This window comes from Tursiops truncatus, chromosome 2, assembly GCF_011762595.2.
Source record: "Tursiops truncatus isolate mTurTru1 chromosome 2, mTurTru1.mat.Y, whole genome shotgun sequence".
In the NCBI taxonomy this organism is placed as follows: Eukaryota; Metazoa; Chordata; class Mammalia; order Artiodactyla; family Delphinidae; genus Tursiops; species Tursiops truncatus.
The window spans coordinates 10,265,554-10,286,435 of record NC_047035.1 but is presented as its reverse complement, the minus strand read 5'-3'; the positions used below and the strand labels follow the sequence as shown (position 1 = coordinate 10,286,435).

The 20,882-nt window shown below is 51.7% G+C and overlaps 2 protein-coding genes across 2 annotated transcripts in view; one reads left to right on the top strand and one right to left on the bottom strand.

Moving 5' to 3' along the window:
* LOC101333068 (serpin A3-8-like) overlaps positions 1 to 20,882 on the bottom strand; it is a 147,836-nt gene that overhangs the window by 53,691 nt on the left and 73,263 nt on the right.
* SERPINA5 (serpin family A member 5) lies at positions 65 to 11,570 on the top strand. Its single transcript, XM_019918482.2, has 5 exons — positions 65 to 157; positions 6,016 to 6,637; positions 7,976 to 8,246; positions 8,606 to 8,753; positions 10,590 to 11,570. The coding sequence occupies exons 1-5, from the start codon at positions 68 to 70 to the stop codon at positions 10,776 to 10,778; spliced, it is 1,320 nt and encodes a 439-aa protein (XP_019774041.2). The 5' UTR covers positions 65 to 67; the 3' UTR covers positions 10,779 to 11,570.

Sequence of the window (20,882 nt, the reverse complement as noted above, 5' to 3'; positions counted from 1 at the left end):
GGGCGAGGCTGGCTGGGGCGGGGCCACGGGAGGGGCGGAGTCAGGGCCCTGCTCTAGTCAGTGACAGATGCTGGCTCCAGTCCAGCCAGCCCTCCGCTCTTTACCAAGCCCAACCGACCGTCGCCTCTGCTGTGTCCACGCTCGGCCACTGGACAGAGTAAGTACAGGCACAGTGGATGGAGGGCCGTGGGCTCAGGGCCGAGGAATGGACTCTGGAGTTACGGGATTTGGAGGGCTTAGAAACTTTGGAGGTGCCCCAGGGTGAGCAGGACACAGTGGTGGGGAGGGAGCCAGGGCCTCTGGAGCAGAGAAGTGGGGGACACCCCGCCCCTTGCTGTGTGGTCTTGGGGATGGCACTAAATCTGGTTGAGCCTCAGCTTCCTCGTGGATAAGATGCAAATGATTGCACCCCTTGCATGGTGTGACTGTGAAGAGCACATCTGGTGTGTGTGGAGGCATTTTTAGTTGTCATAACTGGGGCGCGGGGGCTGCTATTGGCTTCCAGAGAGTAGAGGCCAGGGATGCTGCTGAACACCCCGCGATGCACAGGACAGCCCCCACCACAGAGAATGATCTAGCTCCAAATGCCAGCAGCGCTGAGAAACCCTGAACGGGGACAAAATGTCTGGTACCCAGGACGTGCTCGATCAACCATAGCGTCTACTCTTTTTTGTGCCTGGAACCTTGGACCTTTAGAAACCAGGGAAAATGTTCAAATATAATCTGTTTCCCTGAGATAAGGCTGCCCTGCCCAGAGGCTGCTACCCAGAGTGGTTGTCAGAGTTCCAGATGCCATTTTGCCTTTTGTTAGATAAACAAAGTGTGGATGTGAAGTGAGTGAAATTTTCAGTTTTTCTAAGGATGGGGCTTTTGGCATGAAATGCAACAATAAAAGGGAAACTGCTCCCCCGGGCCAACATCCTTATTGACAGATCCAGAAACTGCAGCTTGAAGAATAAAGGGGGCGGGAGGGAACTTTGGGAGGTGATGGATGTGTTCAGGCGTTGATGGTGGTGATGGTTTCATGGATGTGTACTTCTCTCCAAACTCATCGAGTTGTCTACATTAAATATGTACAGGTTTTGGGGTGTCAGTCCAGCCTCAATAAAGTGGTTTTAAAAAAGAAAGAGAAAGGAAACTGAAGCTGAGCTATTCAAGGTCAGCTGAGTTATTCAAGGTCAGCTGGCATGTTAGCCCCAGGGCCACGAGGGCTCAGCCCGGGACGCCCAGCCTGGCTCATTCCCAAAACTCGGTGGCCAGCGTGTGGTCTAACACCTCCGAACTACAGAAAAGGAGACAGGGTCCATTCATCCATCCACTCATCCATTCATTCACAGGGGTGTCTGAGCATCACCCCTTGACTGAAAGTGTCACGGCGGGACCAGCACAGATGCGGGTCCTCTCTTACAAGCACATGTTCTAGTGGGGGAGAGGCCGGAACAAGAGGGGTCAACAGCACACGCATACGTAATTGCACTTCTGTAGCTGATGGAGCCATGAGAGAAACAATCAAAGGGGCTGTTATAGAGAATAACGGCGGAGAGGGCGTGGTCACGTGTGGACAAGGTACCACCAAGAAGTGACAGTTAAGTGGAGACCTGGACTCAGGGAGAAACTGGTCCTTGTGAGAAAGGTGGAGAAAGGGCTCCAGGAGGGAGAGCAGAGTGTGCAAGCGCCCATGGCTGGGATGGGGCTTCTGTGTTAGGAATTGAAAAAGAAGAAGTGTGCCCTGGGAGACAGAGCTGGTCACGTGAGGCTGGGGACAGCAAGACAGAGCCCGACTGCACGCATCCTCATGGGGTATCGTGCAAATCAGAGTTTGGTTCTACCAAGCCACTGGGCAGCAAGAATGTTCTTAGGCAGGGGAGTGGCTTGACCATGTTTGTGATTGAAGGGGATTCTTTCAGAATGTACTTATGTATGTAGAATGGCTCTCAGGCCCAGGAGAAGTGGGGTCCAGGTGAAAGAAAAAAAAAAGGCTTCCATTAGGATGGTGGCAGGGAAAATTGGGAGAGGCAGGCAGATTCGGAGCTAGAAACTGGCAAGCCTTGCTGATAGTCTGGAGATGGGGAGGGAGTCCCCATCCTAGGAAAGTCCCCCAGGTCACTGATTCCAGGAAGCTCTGCCCCCTGGTCTATAGGATCCAGGGGAAGTTGTGATTTTGTCTTTTACTCTCTGCCTGGGCTCCACATCTTGTATCTATCTCCTTGCGTAATTAGCAGGTAGTGGACAGACCCTTCTGAGCTGCACACCTCCCATGGCTGAGTCCAAAGTCTACCTCAGTGGGACTTTGTTGCCTAACATTTGGAATACACGCCAGCAGATTCTGGGTCTGGATGGTGGGGGACCAGGGGAAGGACTGCCCGAGGCCTGCCTACTCCATGCCCACCCTCTGTCGCCGCAAGTCCCTTTGGCCTGGGATGCCAGATAAAACTGATCGATCTGCTCTCTTCCCTCTGACACGCGGGAGCATCTCTGCAGACACGCTGGCGTCAGGGGCCCAGGCGAGGGTCAGCCAGGCCAGGCTCTGCCGGCCCGCTGAGAGGGCTGGTGTCCTGAGAGCCAGGCTCACAGAGCCTGGAGCAGACTCTCCACCGGCTCAAAGCTGGCACAAAACTCTGTAAGCTGTATATTTGTACCAGACGCCCAGGAGTGTAATGGCAAAGACTGGGCTTAGAAACTAGGAAACCTGAAACGAGCACCCCTGGGCCTCCATTTTCTCAGAAGTAACCTCTCTGACCCTCTGTTTCCTCTTCCGTACAGTTGTGACAAGGACACCAACTCCATGTTGCTGTGGAGGAGTGTAAATGAGCTAATTCGTGTGAACAGGTTGGGGGAGACCCAGGGATACTCACCAGCAGCCACAGAGGAGGGGGAACAATGTGTCATTCCTCAGAGCCATAAAAGGCAGCCAAGAGGCAGCGTGTACACCAGTCAGAAGAATCTGGATCTTAACCTGGTTCCATCACTCACTGGCTGGGACAAGCTTTTCCATTTTGCTAAGCCTCAGTTTATTTGGCTGTAAAATGGGGCTAATAACACTTTTGGTAAAGATGAAATGCAGTAATATTTATAGAGTGTCTAACAGGTCCTTAATAAACAGTGGATTCAATAAGAGGGAGAGAGAGAGAGCTAAATGGAGCAAGGTTTTCTGGGTCCCAAACCTGCAGCCCAGGGGAGCCAGAGGGAAGCTGAGCCCTTGCTCTCTACGGGGACTCATGGGGCGTTCAGAGAAGTGGCTCTGGCCCATCAGATCGCTGGTGTTTCAGGGGGGTCAGGCAGTGGTGGAGCCACGGCACCAGACCTCTAGGTTTTTATGAAGAAACTGAAGCCTGAGAGGGGAAGGGCCTGGCTCAAGGTCACCAGGCTGCAGGGGTGGGAGGATGGGAGACTGGAACTCTCACTCCTGCTCCCCCGCCAGCTGCCCCTGGGCTCCGTCTAAGCAGAAAACTCCTCTGCGATCTGTAGCTATTCTTTGAAAGTATTTCTTTTAGGGTAATTATCAGCTCGGTGTTAATCTGTGTCTGGGAGCTGGGGGGTTGGTGAGCTGAACTGCTTCTTCAGCAGCTTCCTGCTACATTGATGATTCTAACACTCCGCACGCTAAAGGACACAGAGATCACACCACCCACCCATGTCCTTTACAGACCTCCGTGAAGGCAAGTCTCAAAGTGGGAACAAAAAGGGAGTGTCAGCATGGGAAGCCTGTTTCTTAATTCTCTGCAGAGTAGGGGCTATCGGTGGTGACCGTGGAGGCCAAGAATACAGGATCCGGAGGCTGTGATACAGAGGAGGGGGACCAGGGATCTGGGGGAGCTAAACGGTGTGGCGGTTCAGAGCATGAGTTGTGAGGGTCAGAACTAGGTCTGAACCCTAGTAGCTTTGCCACTACTAGCAAGCAAGTCATCCTCTCTGAGCCTCAGATGACCCGTCTGTAAAATGGAGCCAGTGACAGAACCTGCCTCCGTGGGCGGGTGAGAGGCTATAGCAGTTGATATATGTCAAGACAGTGCAGCACCCAGCAGTGGCGGGTGCTGGCGATGCACTCGGGCCTCCCACGGGCATGGGGACTGCTCGGGCCGCTATATTTGGTTCAGGGTAGCTGGAGGTTCTGCAGACAGAATCGTCTAAATGAAGTTCCTTTGTGGGCTCAGGTGCAGTTGGGAGGCCAGGGGTGGTGAGCATGACTTGCTTGAGTCCATCAATTTCATTCAGACAAAGACGGCCAGGACTGCCGATCCCCGAGCTCCCTGGTGTCCCCCACGCCAGCCACGTCCAATGCAGCTCTTTGGGGCTCTTTGCAGTTTGGTTTTGCGTGGGTCTGTGACTCTGTGTCTGTGCTCGCCCTGGGCCTGGGGCACCTGATGACACGGTGTCCACCGGGAGATGCACGCCAAGCGCGAGGTCTCATCAGGGGTCAGTCAGGCCACCGTGGGAATTAGTTGTCCAGCCGCCACCAGGCTGCTACGAGAGTGTGTGTGTGAAAGCATGTACCCCACGGTACAGCTGGGGAAACAGGGGTCTCGGGTGGGGCTCTGGCCAGTCGCTGCCACACCGCAACTCACACCTGGACAGCATGTCTGCACCGGGCACTGCTCCAAGCACGTTACGTATGTGGGTCATTAAAGCCCCAGCCGCTGGTGGAGGTTCGGTCACGACCTCCATTGTACAGGTGGGGCAGTGGCATGGGTGTAACCGACTTGTACCACATCACACTTTGGAGGAAGCAGTGGGACTGGGACTTGAACCCCAGCTGCTGGGCTGCAGAGTCTCTGCACTGTTCACGGGGGTGGAAGGAGGGCTTTAGGAGGCCCGGGCACAGGAAGGATTTCTGGATGCAGAGGAGGGGTCTAGGAAGGTGGTCATGCGAGAGACTGTGGGCGGAGGACAAGGCCAGAATGATGCAGGAGCCCCCAGGGCCCACCTGAGAGGCTGTAGACAGACAAAAGGAAACTGAGGGGCTCCTCACCTGGGGGAGACACGGAAGAAGAGATGCCTGGGGGCTCAGACAACACACATTTATGGTCTCACAGTCCTGGAGGCTGGAAGTCCTAGGTCAGCAGGGCTGGTTCCTCCTAGGGCTTCTCTCCTCGGCTTGTACGTGAATGTCTCCTCCTCCCTGTGCCCTCACATTCCTCACGTGGTCGCCCCTCAGTCTGTGTGTGTCTGTGTCCTAGTGCCCTCTTCTTATGAGGACACCAGCCACATTGCATCAGGGCCCGCTCGACCTCATTTTAACTTAATTACTTCTTGAAAGGCCCTGTCTCCAAATACAGTCACATTCTGAGGTACAGCGGGTTAGGACTTCAATGAATGGATTTGGGGGACACAATTCAGCCCATCACAGATGAGAAGGGAAGTTGGGGGGCTCACGTTAAGAGGGCGGAATTTCCTCAAGGGGGGAAGGTGCCTCTGATGACGGACAAGGATGGCTTTGAGGGGTCCTGGAGCAGCCCCTGGGGAAGCCCCTGGGGAAGTTCACTGATGAACCACAGGAGGCTGGCACGCTAGCCACCACGCCATGGAGTAGGTGCTCCAAAAGCACAGGGACGAATCCAGCAGTGTGGCAGGGGCCACGGCTCAAGGCCCTGAGCTCAGACAAGGACACGAGGTCTTGCAAATGCTACACCCAGGGAAGGAAGTGAGGGTTAGGGGCCATGTATGGAAACAGGCTGCCAGGTCCCGGTAACCTCAGGGACGGTAACCCGGCCGAACACGGGAGAACCCTCCGCCCCACGGCCCATCCCCCTGTGACGCGTACCTCGACGTGGGTGAGGGAGGCTTCTCGCCTTGGGGGCCAGTCCCCACGTGGGATCTCTCCCCTCCACCTGGTGCCTGCTCTCCCCACCCACCGATGCCCATGTCCTCGAGTCTCTGTGCTGCAGTCCCTCCCGCGCTACCTAAACGCTCACTCGCAGCCTCTCCGGTTCAGCATCGCCCTTTGAGGCTGCTGGTTGATGGTGCCGCCTCCCGGAATGGCAGCCTTGCTTGTGACCTGCCCACCCTCCCTTTCAGGCCTGGGCAGCCACGATGCGGCTCCCTTTACTCCTGTGCCTGGTACTCCTGAGCCCGCGGATGGCCGCCCTGCGCCGACCCCAGAAGAAGAGAGTTCAGGAGCTGTCGCCCGCAGTCGCCACGGTGGCCCCTGGCAGCCGGGACTTTGTCTTCGACCTCTACAGGGCCTTGGCCGCAGCTGCCCCCGACCAGAACATCTTCTTCTCCCCTCTGAGCATCTCCGTGAGCCTGGCCATGCTCTCCCTGGGGGCGCGGTGCAACACAAAGGCGCAGGTCCTGGCGGGCCTGGGCCTCAGCCCCCAGGAGGGCCAGGAGGAGGAGCTCCACAGCGCCTCCCAGCGGCTGCTGTGGGAGCTCGAGCGGCCCAGAGACGGCCTCCAGCTGAGCCTCGGCAACGCCCTGTTCACCAAGCCCGCGGTGCCCATGGAGGAGGCCTTCCTGGGCGCCATAAGGACGCTGTACCTGGCAGACACTTTCCCCACCGACTTTGAGGACCCTGAAGGGGCCCAGAAGCAGATCAATGATTACGTGGCAAAGCAAACGAAAGGCAAGATTGTGGACTTGGTTAAGGGCCTGGATGGCACTGAGGTCATGGTCATAGTGAATTACATTTTCTTTAAAGGTAAGGCCCTGAGCTTTCTCTTTTAAGATGCTTTTGTCAAAAAACAAAACCAAGCCAATTCCCGCACACATGAAAGAGTGGGAGTGGCTTTATTCTTTTCTGATCCCTGTTGATAGACTGAAGCCAACAGCAGCTGGGTGAGACAGTGTCTTCTTACTGCATAAGGTGGAGTGAAAGTCCCCGGATGCTGTTTCCTCCACTGGGGAAGAGCTGGTTCCTGGTCGTGCCCCTGGGGGCACTTAAAGCAACAGCTTCCACAGAGGTTCTGAAGCCTGAGTTTTTCAAGGCCACGATGCCAGAGAAACTGACAGCATGGCTACTCAGGGCAGGACTGTGGGCCTTAGAAGGGCCTGAGAGGGCATTTCCCAGATGCTCCCTGGTACCCATATCCTCCTAGGGGCTGTTTCCTCAACCGAGAAATCCTGGGACAAGAGCCTGTTCCCCTGAACAGTCCTCTCCTCCCTCCCCAAGAGCTGACCCCCCCATCTTTATCTCCCTGGCATTGCTTGTAAATATCCCTACTCATCTCAGCTTGTACACCTGCTTCTCCTTCTAGATACTGAGCCGCTGAGCACCCTGCGCGGGGCCTGCTGGGGATGGGGGAGGGGCAGGGAGGGAAAAGGATAGAGGAAAATAGTTAAACTGTTAACCAAGCCCGCCTCTTCCCGTGGTCACAGATGGTGAGTATCAGGCTTGGGCTCTAAGATTTCTTGTCCCCTGGTCCAGGGCTAGGCTGCAGAGGACAGCTGTGAAATAATCTAAGTGGGGCGTGCGGGAGGGATCTATATTTGATCACTAGTAAGAAAATGGAAACAATTACTTGTCCCACTTTGAACAAAATGTCCCAAGCAGACAAAGCAAGAAGCATAATCACAGACTTCTCAGCAGGAAAAATCATGTTTTTGCAGGAACCTTTCCAACCTTTCTCCCAAACCCAGATTGAGATCAAATATTGGGAAAAGACGGAAAAAGAGAATAGCTCACCCAGATATAGTGTAGCTTTGTCAGCCATACATATTAGCTACCCTTTTCACTGGGATGTTTGACCTTGAGTAGAAACATCAGAGATTCAGACAAACGACATTAGGGGTGAAGGGTCTCTGAAGACACGAAAACCAACCTCCTTGTTTTGCAAATGTGGAAATAAAGCCCCACAAAACGTTCAAGCCTGTCCCCCGAATTAGGAAGTGGCTTGTCTTTATATTCAAGAGGTTTGGCAGTCACTTCTGCCCATAAGACTGCTCCAGAGAGGATGCTGTCTGTTTGGTAGGTTTAGTGTCTGCACACTTTTCATTGGGAGCTGAGAATGTTTAATTCCTTTTCCATTTTAATCTTTAGCTAAGTGGGAGACAAGCTTCAACCGCAAAAGCACCCACGAGCAGGACTTCCACGTGACCTCGGAGACGGTGGTGCGGGTACCCATGATGAAACGAGAGGATCAGTTTTACTACCTCCTGGACCGAAACCTCTCCTGCAGGGTGGTAGGGGTCCCCTACCAAGGGAACGCCACCGCCTTCTTCATTCTCCCCCGCGAGGGCGGGATGGGACAGGTGGAAAATGGCCTGACAGAGAAAACACTGAGGAAGTGGCTCAAGATGCCCATGAAGAGGTATTCTTCACACTATTCCAGGGCCAGCCTGCTGCTGCACACCTGCAGGGCCACACGGCAGTGGTGGGAGAACTCACCTGGCCTGGGAGCCGCCTCCCAGCCCAGAGGCATCATGTGAAGTCCCAGCCCTCTGGCCTGACCCAGATAGAGGGACCAGGGCTGGAAGCTGGGTTTTCTGGCGGGGCCGTCAGAGTGGGCAGTGACCTCTGGGGGCAGCCCAGGTCCAAGTGTAGAGTAGGATGGGTTCCATTGTAGGCAGCGTGCTGGAGGAGCATTATGAAACCAAGAGGAGATGGCAGGAATGTGAGCTCAGGGAGCCAGTGCTCTGGGAGAGTCCAAGAAAGGTCTTCTCTTTCCAGGCAGCTTGAGCTTCACCTACCCAAGTTCTCCATTGAGGGCTCCTATCAGCTGGAGAAAGTCCTCCCCAAGCTGGGGATCAGAGATGTCTTCACCTCCTATGCTGACCTGACCGGCATCTCCAACCATTCCAACATCCAGGTGTCTGAGGTGAGCCCAGAAGCTCCTGAGCACCTGCTTTCAGAAATTCCTATCCTGTCCTATCGTATCCTATCCTATCGTATCCTATCCTATCGTATCCTATCCTATCCTATCCTATCCTATCTTATCCTATCCTATCCTATCTTATTCTATCCTATCTTATCCTATCCTATCCTATTCTATCCTATCCTATCCTATCGTATCCTATCCTATCCTATCCTATCTTATCCTATCCTATCTCATCCTACCCTATCTTATCCTATCCTATCCTACCCTACCTTATCCTATCCTACCTTATCCTATCCTATCCTATCCTATCTTATCCTATCCTACCCTATCCTATCCTATCTTATCCTATCCTATCTTATCCTATCCTATCTTATCCTATTCTATCCTATCCTATCTTATCCTATCCTATCCTATCCTATCTTATCCTATCCTATCCTATCTTATCCTATCCTATCTTATCCTATTCTATCCTATCCTATCTTATCCTATCCTATCCTATCCTATCTTATCCTATCCTATCCTATCCTATCCTATCGTATCTTATCCTATCCTATCCTACCTTATCCTATCCTATCCTATCCTATCTTATCCCATCCTATCCTATCCTATCCTATCTTATCCTATCCTATCCTACCCTACCTTATCCTATCCTATCTTATCCTATCCTATCCTATCCTATCCTATCTTATCCTATCCTATCTTATCCTATTCTATCCTATCCTATCTTATCCTATCCTATCCTATCCTACCCTACCTTATCCTATCCTATCTTATCCTATCCTATCCTATCCTATCTTATCCTATCCTATCTTATCCTATTCTATCCTATCCTATCTTATCCTATCCTATCCTACCTTATCCTATCTTATCTTATCCTATCCTACCTTATCCTACCCTATCTTATCCTATCCTATCCTACCTTATCCTATCCTATCTTATCCTATCCTATCCTATCCTATCTTATCCTATCCTATCCTACCCTACCTTATCCTATCCTATCTTATCCTATCCTATCCTATCCTATCTTATCCTATCCTATCTTATCCTATTCTATCCTATCCTATCTTATCCTATCCTATCTTATCCTATCCTATCCTATCCTATCTTATCCTATCCTATCTTATCCTATTCTATCCTATCCTATCTTATCCTATCCTATCCTACCTTATCCTATCTTATCTTATCCTATCCTACCTTATCCTACCCTATCTTATCCTATCCTATCCTACCTTATCCTATCCTATCTTATCCTATCCTATCCTATCCTATCCTATCCTATCCTATCCTATCTTACCCTATCTTATCCTATCCTATCCTATCCTATCCTATCCTATCCTATTCCATCCCATTCCTCATTCCAAATCCTTTCTCTCTCTCTCTCCTCTTTTCCCTCAGGAAGCAAAGGTTTCACTTTGCATCTTGTCCTCTGAACAATGGGAAACCCTACCCAGCACCGTGCCTTGGGGGAAGGTGTCTTGTCTGAAGCAATCAAAACTAAGAATTGGATGCTAGCTCCTTCACTCACCAGCTGGTGTGTGAAGGAGCTAGCATCCTCCAGCAATTACTCGACCTCTCTGAGCCTCCTTTCTCTCTATAAACTTGGAGAGTCACACCCTTGCTGCTAGATGCAGTGAGAATTCAATGAAAGACACGCATGCGCTCACCTGTAAGCCGTGGTGCGCAGTAGTTGTTCAATCACATCATCTCCTATCTGCTTCATGGCTCAGGAGCACAGAAACTTTCACAGTGATGCTGCTGGCAGAAACTTGTCCGTTTTCCCCTGATGGCATCTCCCAGCCCCTGGTGGCTCGGTGACGCCTGATGTCTCCCCTGCAGATGGTTCACAAAGCCATGGTGGAGGTGGACGAGTCGGGAACCCAAGCGGCTGCAGCCACGGGGACAATCTTCATGTTCAGATCTGCCCGGATGAGCTCTCAAAAGGTAGTATTCAACAGGCCCTTTCTGATGCTCATTGTGGAGAACAACAAACACATCCTTTTCCTCGGCAAAGTGACTCGCCCTTGAGATGGGAATTTCTCCTGAAAGGCACGGGCTTCCATAGTGGAAGATGAGGGTGCACTATGGCCATGTATCTGCTGGGAGCTGGTGACATACACAGGTTTAATTGACTAATGAGGCTTCCACAAATAATAATAATAACAATAACATTGAAATACTGATGATTGCTTCTTTCCACACGATTGCAAGACGGGTGCTTTGGAGAACATTTGGTTTTGCTCTCACCCTTCATCCATGGAGACTAGCACTGAGATCCAGAGAGGCCACACAGCATGCCAGTGGCAGAGAGAAGCTCAGAATCCAATCCAGGAGGATTGTTCCAGTAGATATTTCCACCAGGAAGCATATTCCCAAGCCTAGTTTCCCACCTGTCTGTAATACCAGCTACCAGTTTGCCATGGTTTGGAAAGGACACTGGAATGGGGGTATGAAGTGGGGCTTCTGTCCCAGCTGTGTGACATTGGGTAATACTGTCGCTCTCTGGACTTCGGTTTCCCCACGTATACGATGAAGGGTCAGGTCAAGGACTGGAGGATCCTTGAAATCATATAAAAAGTGTAGAATGTTCCCCACAAATCAGGTGATTTCAATGCATCCAAGTGCCACCCATCTTTTAAGGAAAGCAGGTGGACGGCAGGGTGGACACGGCCATCCCAGGTTTGTACCGTCCTGTGGGTACATTTACAACCTCGTGGGCTTGGCTGGGGGGGGGGCGAGAATGGAGGCCTGTTGCAAATACTAGAGTATCAGTTGAAGACCCTGATGACTAACTGTGGATTTTAGTGTCAGCAATAACAATAAAGCATTTTGCAAACACTGGGTGTCGTTGTCCTTCTGGAAGTAGCTCTGGGAACAGCAACATTAATAGCTTATGTTCCAGGACTGATGCTAGGCGCTTAATCTGAATGGTTGCACTTACCCCTCACAATATCCTGTACCAGGCAGGCACTCCTCTTATCCCCACTTTACAGATAGGGAAGGTGAGGCTTGTAGAGGACAGGTAATATACCTAGTCACACAGCTCCTTGGTGGTGGAGGCAGGATTTGACCCCAGGAGTGTGGCCCCCGGACCACCCTCTCAGCCCCGGGCTCTGCCACAGAGGAGACATGAGCCAGAAACAGAAGCCCAGGTCAAGTGCATCCGGGCACCAGCTCTCTTGTCATCCAGGTAGGCTCACTCTCCTCCTTCACGAAACCCACCATGCTTCCTTGTCTATCAAATAAAGGGGATTGGACCCTTTCAAGAATCAATGAATGAATGAGTGAATGAGTCCTTCACTCAGTCTCAGACTTTCCCCTAATTAGCTGCCCCCAAGTCTGACCCCTGAGTGCCTGTTGCCCCACCTTACATGCCCAAAGCTTGCTTTCCATGAACCTTTGGCCAGCACTCTGACCCCAGAGACTGGACTGTGTGGGTGCCCCTTAGAACTAACGGGGTCAGAACCCCAAGCTCTGACCACCCCTCAAAGTACTGAGCACCTACTATATGCCAGCAGTGGGGATACTTTGCATCTGTGATGTCGTTAATCCTTCAGCAACCCTGTAAGGTCTACCTCAGCGTCCTCATTTCACAGATGGCAACATAAGTGCTTGCCCAGAGCCCCCCTGCTGGTGACAGTGTAAGGCCCAGGCTCGGGGACCCAGATGGCACAGGTGTCGGCCGGCGGCAGGGTAGATGGCTGCAACCAGAGCCAGACGCCTTGTCTGCGTTTTTGCTTTGGGCTTGGGAAGCTCTGGAGGATGGGGCCTCCTCATGGGGCCAGACCCGCTCCTGTGTGCCTTTTCCTTTCGCAACACCTGGTCTTTTTTGGCAAATATTTTTCTCAGAGTTTACTCAGCCAGTCCAAGGTCAGGGGGAGGTCCTGGCTGTGCCATGTGTGTAAGGCCAAGGTCCAGCGCTGTCTAAAGTTCACTCAGCAAACAGTCACAAAACAGCTCCCGTGTGGGGAGCGGGCCGGGCTCAGGGTGGCCGATTTGGGGTATCATGGAAGGAAGCTCCGAGCTGGGAGTCACGGCAGGTCATGTAAGTCAATTGTCACGCGATCCTGGGCTGAACAAACTGATAGAGGAACTCAGAGAGAGAGAAAGAGAGTTAACTTCTGAGGGCTCAGGGAAGGTTTTGCTGAAGAAGTGACTCTGAGCTGATCTTGAAGAGCATGTAGGGCTTCACAGACAGCAGACTTGGGAACAGACCTGGGACTTCCAGGCCAAGGGAACAGCTGGAGAGAGCATGAGGCTGAGTGAGCTACAGTGTGGATGGGAAATTGTGGAGACTTCAGCCTGGACCAGGGCAGGGAGTGGGAAGGAGAGCAAGGAGGAAAGAGGGGACAGTGCTTGCGGTCCAGTGACAGGGACTCTGCACATGAGGCCCAGGTTTTGTCTCCTTTCTCCTCCTGATTTCAGGGTAGTTTGGCCATCCACGCCACACCTAAATCATTCCCTGGACCTCTTCCTGCCCCTCACTCTCCCATCTGTGCATACCATAGATGCTTCACTCATCCCCCCAGGGGGCGCTCACACCCATCCACACCTGCTTCTCCATCAGCCCCACCTGCCCCTCCCTGGGATAGACCTCATTCATCAGGTGAGATAAAGTACCAGGTCTGTCAGAGCCCGCATTATAGGCATGGCTGTCCCCCTCAGGACCCCCTTTCTTAGCCGCTGTATTCATTTACTAGGGCTGCCATAACAAAGTCCCACAGACGGAGTGGCTTAACAACATAAATGTATTATCTTACAGTCCTGGAGGCTGGAAGTCTGAGATCAAGGTGTCATCAGGGCTGGTTCCTTCTGAGGGCTCTCTTTTGTGTTTGTAGATGACCGTCTTCTCTCTGTGTCCTCACATGGGCTTCCATGTGTGTGTGTATGTCTGTGTCCAAATCTTCTCATCTCCCAATCTCCACCAGTCATATTGGATTGGGGCCCACCCTAATTTTAACTTAATCATCTCTTTAAAGATGCCATCTCCAATTCCAGTCACGTTCTGCGGTACTGGGGGTTAGGACTTCAACATAGGAATTTAGGGGGACACAATCCAACCCATAGCAGTCACCCCACCTTTGAGTTTCTTGGAAGCTGTTGCCAAGTTCATTCGTGTTCTTAGGAACCCACTTTCATTTCCCTCTCTGACCACGTGCACTCTGAGGCCCTCCCTGTGTGGACTCTGCTGCTGCCAGAAAGTGGAGGAACAGGGCTAGGGCCCAGGACTCCTTCCTCCACCTCTCCCTGCAGAAACCCATACCAAAAAGAATGAACTTGGTCTCCAGAGGAAGCACTTCATGCCCCATTAAACAGCCTTGCCCAGACTACACTTGTTTATTTAGCTCTTTCATCCAAAGGCCATTGCTCATGGGGTGCCTACAGGGAATCAGGCAAGGAGCTAGTAAAAGGGTGTAATGTTGAGCCCAGCAGACCTGGGCTTAGGCAATAACCAAGTATACAAACAAACGAGCAGAATTACAAACTCTGATGAGGGTAATTCTTTTGTCCACAGATGTTTATTGAATATCCCCTGGCACTGCTCTAGGTGCTGGAGATAAATGAAGAAAACAACAAAGATCTCTGCTCTGGAGGAACTATATTCTAGTATGGAGTGACCATAACAAAAAAAATAACAAAGAATAAAAAAGAAAAGTAAAATACATCGCATGTCAGTTGATGGCAAATGCTATGGAGTGTGAGTTTGACAATTAGAGCAGGAAGTAAAGAACAGTAGTGCTAGGTGGAGAGACCTGACATCCACGACCTTGGGTGAAATACCTTGACTGTGTGGTCAAGGTCAACTTCACCAGTGGTATGTTGTGTTATCATCTTCTTTCTTCTGATATGGGGTGATGAGAAGGGAGCATTGCCTCAGTGGGATCTTCCCCCAAACACATAACCTCACCCTGATCATGAGAAAATAGCATACAGACCCCAACTGAGGGACATTCAACAAAATACCTGACCAGCAGTACTCTTCAAAAGTGCCAAGATTATGCAAAACAAGGAAAGCCTGATGCTATGAACTGAAGGTTTGTGTTCCCTCAAAATTCACATGTTGAAATCCTCACCCCCAGTGTGATGGTATTAGAAGGTGGTGTCATGGGGAGATGACTACGTCATGAGGATGGAGCCTTCATGAACGGGATTAGTGCTCTTAAAAGAGACCCCAGATGGGCTTCCCTGGTGGTGCAGTGGTTGAGAGTCCACCTGCCGATGCAGGGGACATGGGTTCATGCCCTGATCTGGGAAGATCCCACATGCCGTGGAGTGGCTGGGCCCATGAGCCATGGCTGCTGAGCCTGCATGTCCGGAGCCTGTGCTCCGCAACAGGAGAGACCACAACAGTGAGAGGCCCGCGTACCGGAAAAAAAAAAAAAAAAAGAGACCCCAGAGGTGAGGGTTGTGGTGTGATGAATTGGGAGATTGGGATTGACATGTATACACTGATGTGTATAAAATGGATGACTAATAAGAAAAAAATATTAAAACAAACAAAAAAAGAAAAAAAGAGACCCCAGAGCTCTCTCTTGCTCCTTCCCATGTGTGGACACAAGCAGAAGAGAGCCCTCACCTGGCCATGCTGGTTCCCGGATCTCCAGCCTAGATGTCCAGCCTTCAAAACTGTAAAGAGTAGATTTCTACCACGTACAAGCCACTCGGCCTGTGGTATTTTGTTATGGCAGCTGGGACAAATTAAGACTCCTGAGAAACTGTCACAGGCCAGGTAAAACTAAGGAGACCTGGAAACTAAGTGTAATGTGGTTTCTTGGATGGGATCCTGGAGAAGAAAAGGGACATTAGTGGAAAAAGTGAAATCCAAATGAGTCTATACAGTAAAAAGGCTCACTCCTTAGTTTTCAGAAATATACCCTGGCTCTGTAAGATGTTTATGTCGCAGGAGCTCTCTGCACCATCATTACGACTTTTCTGTATATCTAAAATTGTTTCAAACTAGAAAGTTGACTTTTTTTAGTGAAACGTTAAAAAAAAAAAGTAGGAAAGAGCATAGGTGTGGGGTTAGGGTTGTGAAGGCAGAAGCAGGAGACCAGTTAAGGAGGAGAACAGGGCGCTAAGAGAGATAGCCAAGGACTTTCTACAGCTGGGGCTCCAGAGGGAGCTCTGGGGTGGTGGCATTGAAGCCAAGAGCTGAGGGACGAGCAGGAGTGAATGGAGCGAACGTTACTTGCGCACAACGTGAGTGAAGAAGACCCAGAGGTGGGAGAGTGTGTCCTGTTCACGGAACTGACGGGACACGGGTGGCTGGAGCCTGGGAGGCTCGCTCTTCACCAGCACCTGTTAGGCTGTGCAGGGTGCTGGGGGCGGGGGAGGCACTCCTAACACTGGGTAGCACTTGGATGCCACCTACTGCGTGCCTGGCACTCTTCTAAGCCCTCTGCATATATCGTCTCAGTTAATGAAGAGGCAGAGAGGCACCTGTGCAAGGGGCTGGGATGGCAAGTGGGTGACGTCAGTGACCTTCTCCTGTTTCCTAGAGAGCTGCACCCCAAAGTGGCTATCTGCCACCTATCCCCAAGGAACGAGGTGGGAACGAGGTGGCCCCGAGGTGGCAACATCTACAGACGCAAAAGCGCTTTGGCCACTTGGGAGAATCCAGTACGAGAGACCACATGCCATTCCTGATGGTGATTTTCTGTGAAGACGCAGAGTACAGATAACGAAATGCTCCTACACACGCCCGCATTGCTAACTCGCCCATATGTGCACACGTGGGTGCACACAGCCTTCTGGAGATGGGTGGCTTCTCAGCAGCTACTACAGCTGCAGCCTCTGGTTGTACCAGGAGCTGAGCATTCGTTGTGTACCTGGGCAGGGCAGGGCGGGAGGGATGGTGCTCAGAGTCTTCCCCTCTCTGTGCTCCTGCTTCTCCATCAGTCTCCCAGAGAGGCTGCTATGAACCATTCGTGGCTCTGATCAACAGGTACATTTCCTTCACAGATGTTAAGGGACACGAGCAGGGTGGGGGTGGGGTGGGCTGGGGGTTGGGAAGATGGGTTTGGTGGGCGTGGGGTAAAGGAGTATGGGACAAGGGCCCAGCCTCTGCTCCCAGGTGTGCTGAGCAAACACACGTGTCCATTTCCCCCGCTGCCCGATGGGGTGATGGTAACAGGGCTGTTTGAAGGCTTGGAGGAAACCAGACAGGGGAAGGGGCCCTGACCCTACAGCAGCATTTCTCAGACTGTGACCAGTATCACCCAGGGAGCTTGTTAGAAATGCCTATTCCTGGCCCTTACCCGAAGAATCAGCATGTTTAACGACCCCCCCTCAGGATTCGGATGCACAGGCAGACAGAAGACCACGGGGTTTCCGATGTGGCTCGGGCCGCAGGGAATCTGCGCCCCCTCCTCCCTGCAGCTGCCACCACCCGGCTTCAGGGCCTGAAGACTCTTCTACGCTACACCCCTAGGGTCCAGACACTCTTTAGTATTAGACATTTCTCCAGCTAGTCCTTGTCGAGCCACGGCTGGTAATAAACACAAACCCAGGCACATCCTCAGGACTCTGCCCAGAGGTCCATCCGTGGTGGAGATTTCCTGACTCCCCCAGACCATTTCTGGTCCCCCCCACGCACCCCTCCCTCCCTCCACCACTTCCCACACTGTATAGTTATCATCTCTCTATGTTTCTGTGTCTCTCACACACCAGGAAATCCCTGAGGATTCGCCCCGGCGCCCGGCACGGGCCTTGGCCCAAAGTGCCCTCAACAAATGTTGGGTGAGTGAACGAAGGGGCCAAGTGGGAGGCCGCCGAAGACTCTATGCCTCTGCAAGTCCTCAGGCCACTGCCTAAGACCCCCTATTCCTTGAGCCCTGGACCCCTACCCGAGGGCATCGTGCAGGTGGGGCTGCTAATAACATATAGGACACCCAGATAAATATGAATTCCAGATAATGAATCATTTTTTAGCATAAGTATGTCCCAGGAATTGTGGGATAGGTCCCAGGAATTCGTTTGCCAAATCTGGCAGCTCTGTCTGTAGGGAACAAGGGTGAGCGAGAAGCAGCCATCCCCACAGCCAAAAGCCAACAGTGCTCCCTGCAGAGCTGAGGGGAAGTCACCTCATGGGGACAGCAGGCAAAGGCTCTTGCTGTAAGGGGAGTGGGAACGGGTTTGGAGGCGTCAGAGGAGGGACTATTCCACCAAGAAGCACCAGGGAGGACTTCCTGCCACATGCTGTGTAGCCCTAGGTATAACAAAGTGGTTGACTCATGGGTGATTGCATCCAACTGAAGCCTGAGACAGAATGTTCTCAGAGGTCCCCTTGTTTATAAAGGGAGTTGAAACCCTCCCTTCTCCTGGCATGAGTTGAGGGACCTGTGGGCTCTGCAGGGACAGCTCTACACTCAGGAATGTGCTTGGGGACCTGGTGCTGGTGTCCCAGCTGCAGAGGTGGGCAGGTCCAGACCACGTGGGTGCTGCTGGACCAGAGGTTGGAAGGGAGGCCTGGGGTTGGAGGTGGAGACTTCAAACACAAGAATGCCCTGAAGAGCCTGTATCCCTAAAGATGTTCTGGGGACCTTGCAGAAAACAGACTGGGAAGGAGCAGGCGGGGAGGAGTGCAGACAACCCAGTAGTCACTCACACAGGGAGCAGTGCCAGGAGCTGGGACCAGAGTGTGGGCAGCAGAGATGGAGAATAAGAAGTGGTTTCCAGGGATGTGGAAGTGGGAGATCTCGCCCCTCACTAAAGGGGAGGCTGGAGGAGGGAGGATGACTCCAGGTTCCTGGCTGAGCTGGGAAGATAGAGGCACTGTTCACTGAGATGGGGAGCAGAGAACTGTGGGGTGGGGGGTTATTTAGGGCATAGTCAGTGGGATAGATCACCAAAGAGAGAAGCCAAGGAGGAGCTATGTCAGAATTCTGGTTACCAGAAATCTCTGAAACATGGAGAGAGCTACAGCACCCCAGGTAAGAGGCAGGAGGTGATTGATGTGACAGGAGACCACCTGCGAAGGAGAGTGGAGAGCCCTGTGATATAGGAGAGGGTCTCAGGCCAGACCAGGCTGCCGAGGGGGTACAGGAGGAAGTGGAGTGCATGCGAGGGCTTCTGGGCAACAGCACCCACATTAGCCAAGAGTCCCGCAGCCTGCAGGTGACTTCATGCTCCAGGGTCCCTAAAGTCAGAAACTATTACTGTCCTCGTGTTACTGAACCAAACTTGGGTCTGCTCGCCCATGGGCAATGAACCAGTCTGACACCAGGTTGTGGTAAAGGAAAGTGCAGTGTTTATTGCAGGTGCCAAGCAAGGAGTAAGGCAGCTAGTGCTCAAAAGACCAGAAACTCCCTGATGGCTTTCAGGGAAATGTTTTTACAGACAAGGGGAGGGGAGGGGGTTGTGGGGTACATGATCAGCTCATGGACATTCTTCTGATTGGTTGGTGGTGAGGTAATTTGGAGTCAACATCATCAACCTTCTGGTTCAACTGGTCTGGGGTCTATGTGCTAATGGGCAGTTTCCACCTGCTGGAGTTTCAGTATCTGCAAAATAACTCAAAGGATATGGCTCAGAATATTATCTATAGCCCTTGAGGAGGAACTAAAGATCCTTGATTTTGTTTAATGGCCAAACTATGGTTATTTTGTCTTGCTTGACTGTTTTCCTTTGCTTCTGCATTTTCTCACTTCTCTGATTAAATTTATTCTTTGGAACTCGGGGAAGGCCTAGGAGGCTAAAGTTTTTCTACAAACCAGAGGCAGGTGGAGGACATGGTGTGGTCTGTCCCAGGAAGACACCTTAGGATCCTGATCCATTACACACGTTTTCTGGACCAGGTGCCAGATCTTTCCATGGGCTGGCCCAGAGCAGAGTCAGGATGCCTCCACCTTCCCATGGGCTGCATGTGGTGTCTCTGAAGTCAGGCTGGGAACAGGGCAGTCAGGTGTAGGCCTGTGTTTCCTGGAGAGGACAACGCTGTGGGCTCCAAAGCCAGCTGGTCTGGTGCGGAATCCCCGCTAGGCACTTACTGCCTTGCAACCTTGGGAATTCGCTTCATCTCTCTGTACCTCAATTTCCTCATATGTAAAACAGAATAACTGTACCTCCCTCAGAAGGTATTTGTGAGAATTTGAGTTCTTAACATAAAGATTAGATCACCTGTGATTACATCCTCATTATGACCAGGCCTCTGTGTGGTGAAGGAAGAACGGGTAAACATGTTTAAAAAGAGGAAAGGCTGAGGGAACACCCATTTACTGAGGCATCAGCTGTATGACACACACCATGCTGTGTCTGCTTTCTTCCATAATACTCAAATGTCCCGGTTTACTGTCTTTCCCTATCCTGAGAGCCAAGTGGGCAGGTGAAGTGGATCTGGGTTAATCTCCGGCTGTATAATAAATCATTCTAAAAGTTTACAGCTTGGGACAACAAAACATTTATTATCTCACAGTTTCTGAGGGTCTGGAATCTGGGAGGGGCTGAGATGGGTGGTTTTGATTTAGGGTCTCTTGTGATACTGTGCACACCTGCCCGGGGCTGGAATTCCACATCCAGACTCACTCACATGGCTGTTGGCAAGAGGCCTCAGCTCTTTGCCTTTGGGTCTATTCACAGGGCTGCTTCAGACATGGCTTCCGCTAGAGTCTGCATGTGTGTGTGTGTGTGTGTGTGTGTGTGTGTGAGAGAGAGAGAGAGAGAGAGAGAGAGAAGCCAAGATAGAAGTAGCATCTTTTTATAACCCAGTCTCAGAAATGATACCACATCCTTTCATTCACATTCCTTTCATTAGCAACAAGCCACTAAGTCCACTCCAGCTCAAGGAGAGGGTAATTAAACTCCATCTCTTGAAGGCAGGATTATCAAAGAATTTGTGGATGTACCTCTAAAATGACCAGCTTACTGTATCCCCAGAATCCAGCAAAATCACTGCCCTCACAGTTGAGTCAATTAAAAATGCATGAGGTCAAGATGGTGGTGTGGGAAGATTCAGAGTTCGCATCTCCCCACAACTAGGGTGCCTACCAGATGCTGGTGGGTGACCTCGACACCCAAGGAGATAGGAAAAACCCCTAAACAAACCAGTAGGACATGGAGGGACTGAAGGGAGAGGAGAAGTGGAAGTTGGACAGGACAGGCACCACAGGGGTTGGCTGAGATGGGAGGAGGGGT

What these genes read in the sequence shown, in the direction of transcription:
- SERPINA5 (XM_019918482.2), top strand. Translation starts at nt 68, where the DNA reads ATGCTGGCTCCAGTCCAGCCAGCCCTCCGCTCTTTACCAAGCCCAACC. An exon ending in GAATTACATTTTCTTTAAAG is followed by an intron (nt 6,638 to 7,975) that starts GTAAGGCCCTGA and finishes TTTAATCTTTAG; the next exon opens with CTAAGTGGGAGACAAGCTTC. An exon ending in CTCAAGATGCCCATGAAGAG is followed by an intron (nt 8,247 to 8,605) that starts GTATTCTTCACA and finishes TTCTCTTTCCAG; the next exon opens with GCAGCTTGAGCTTCACCTAC.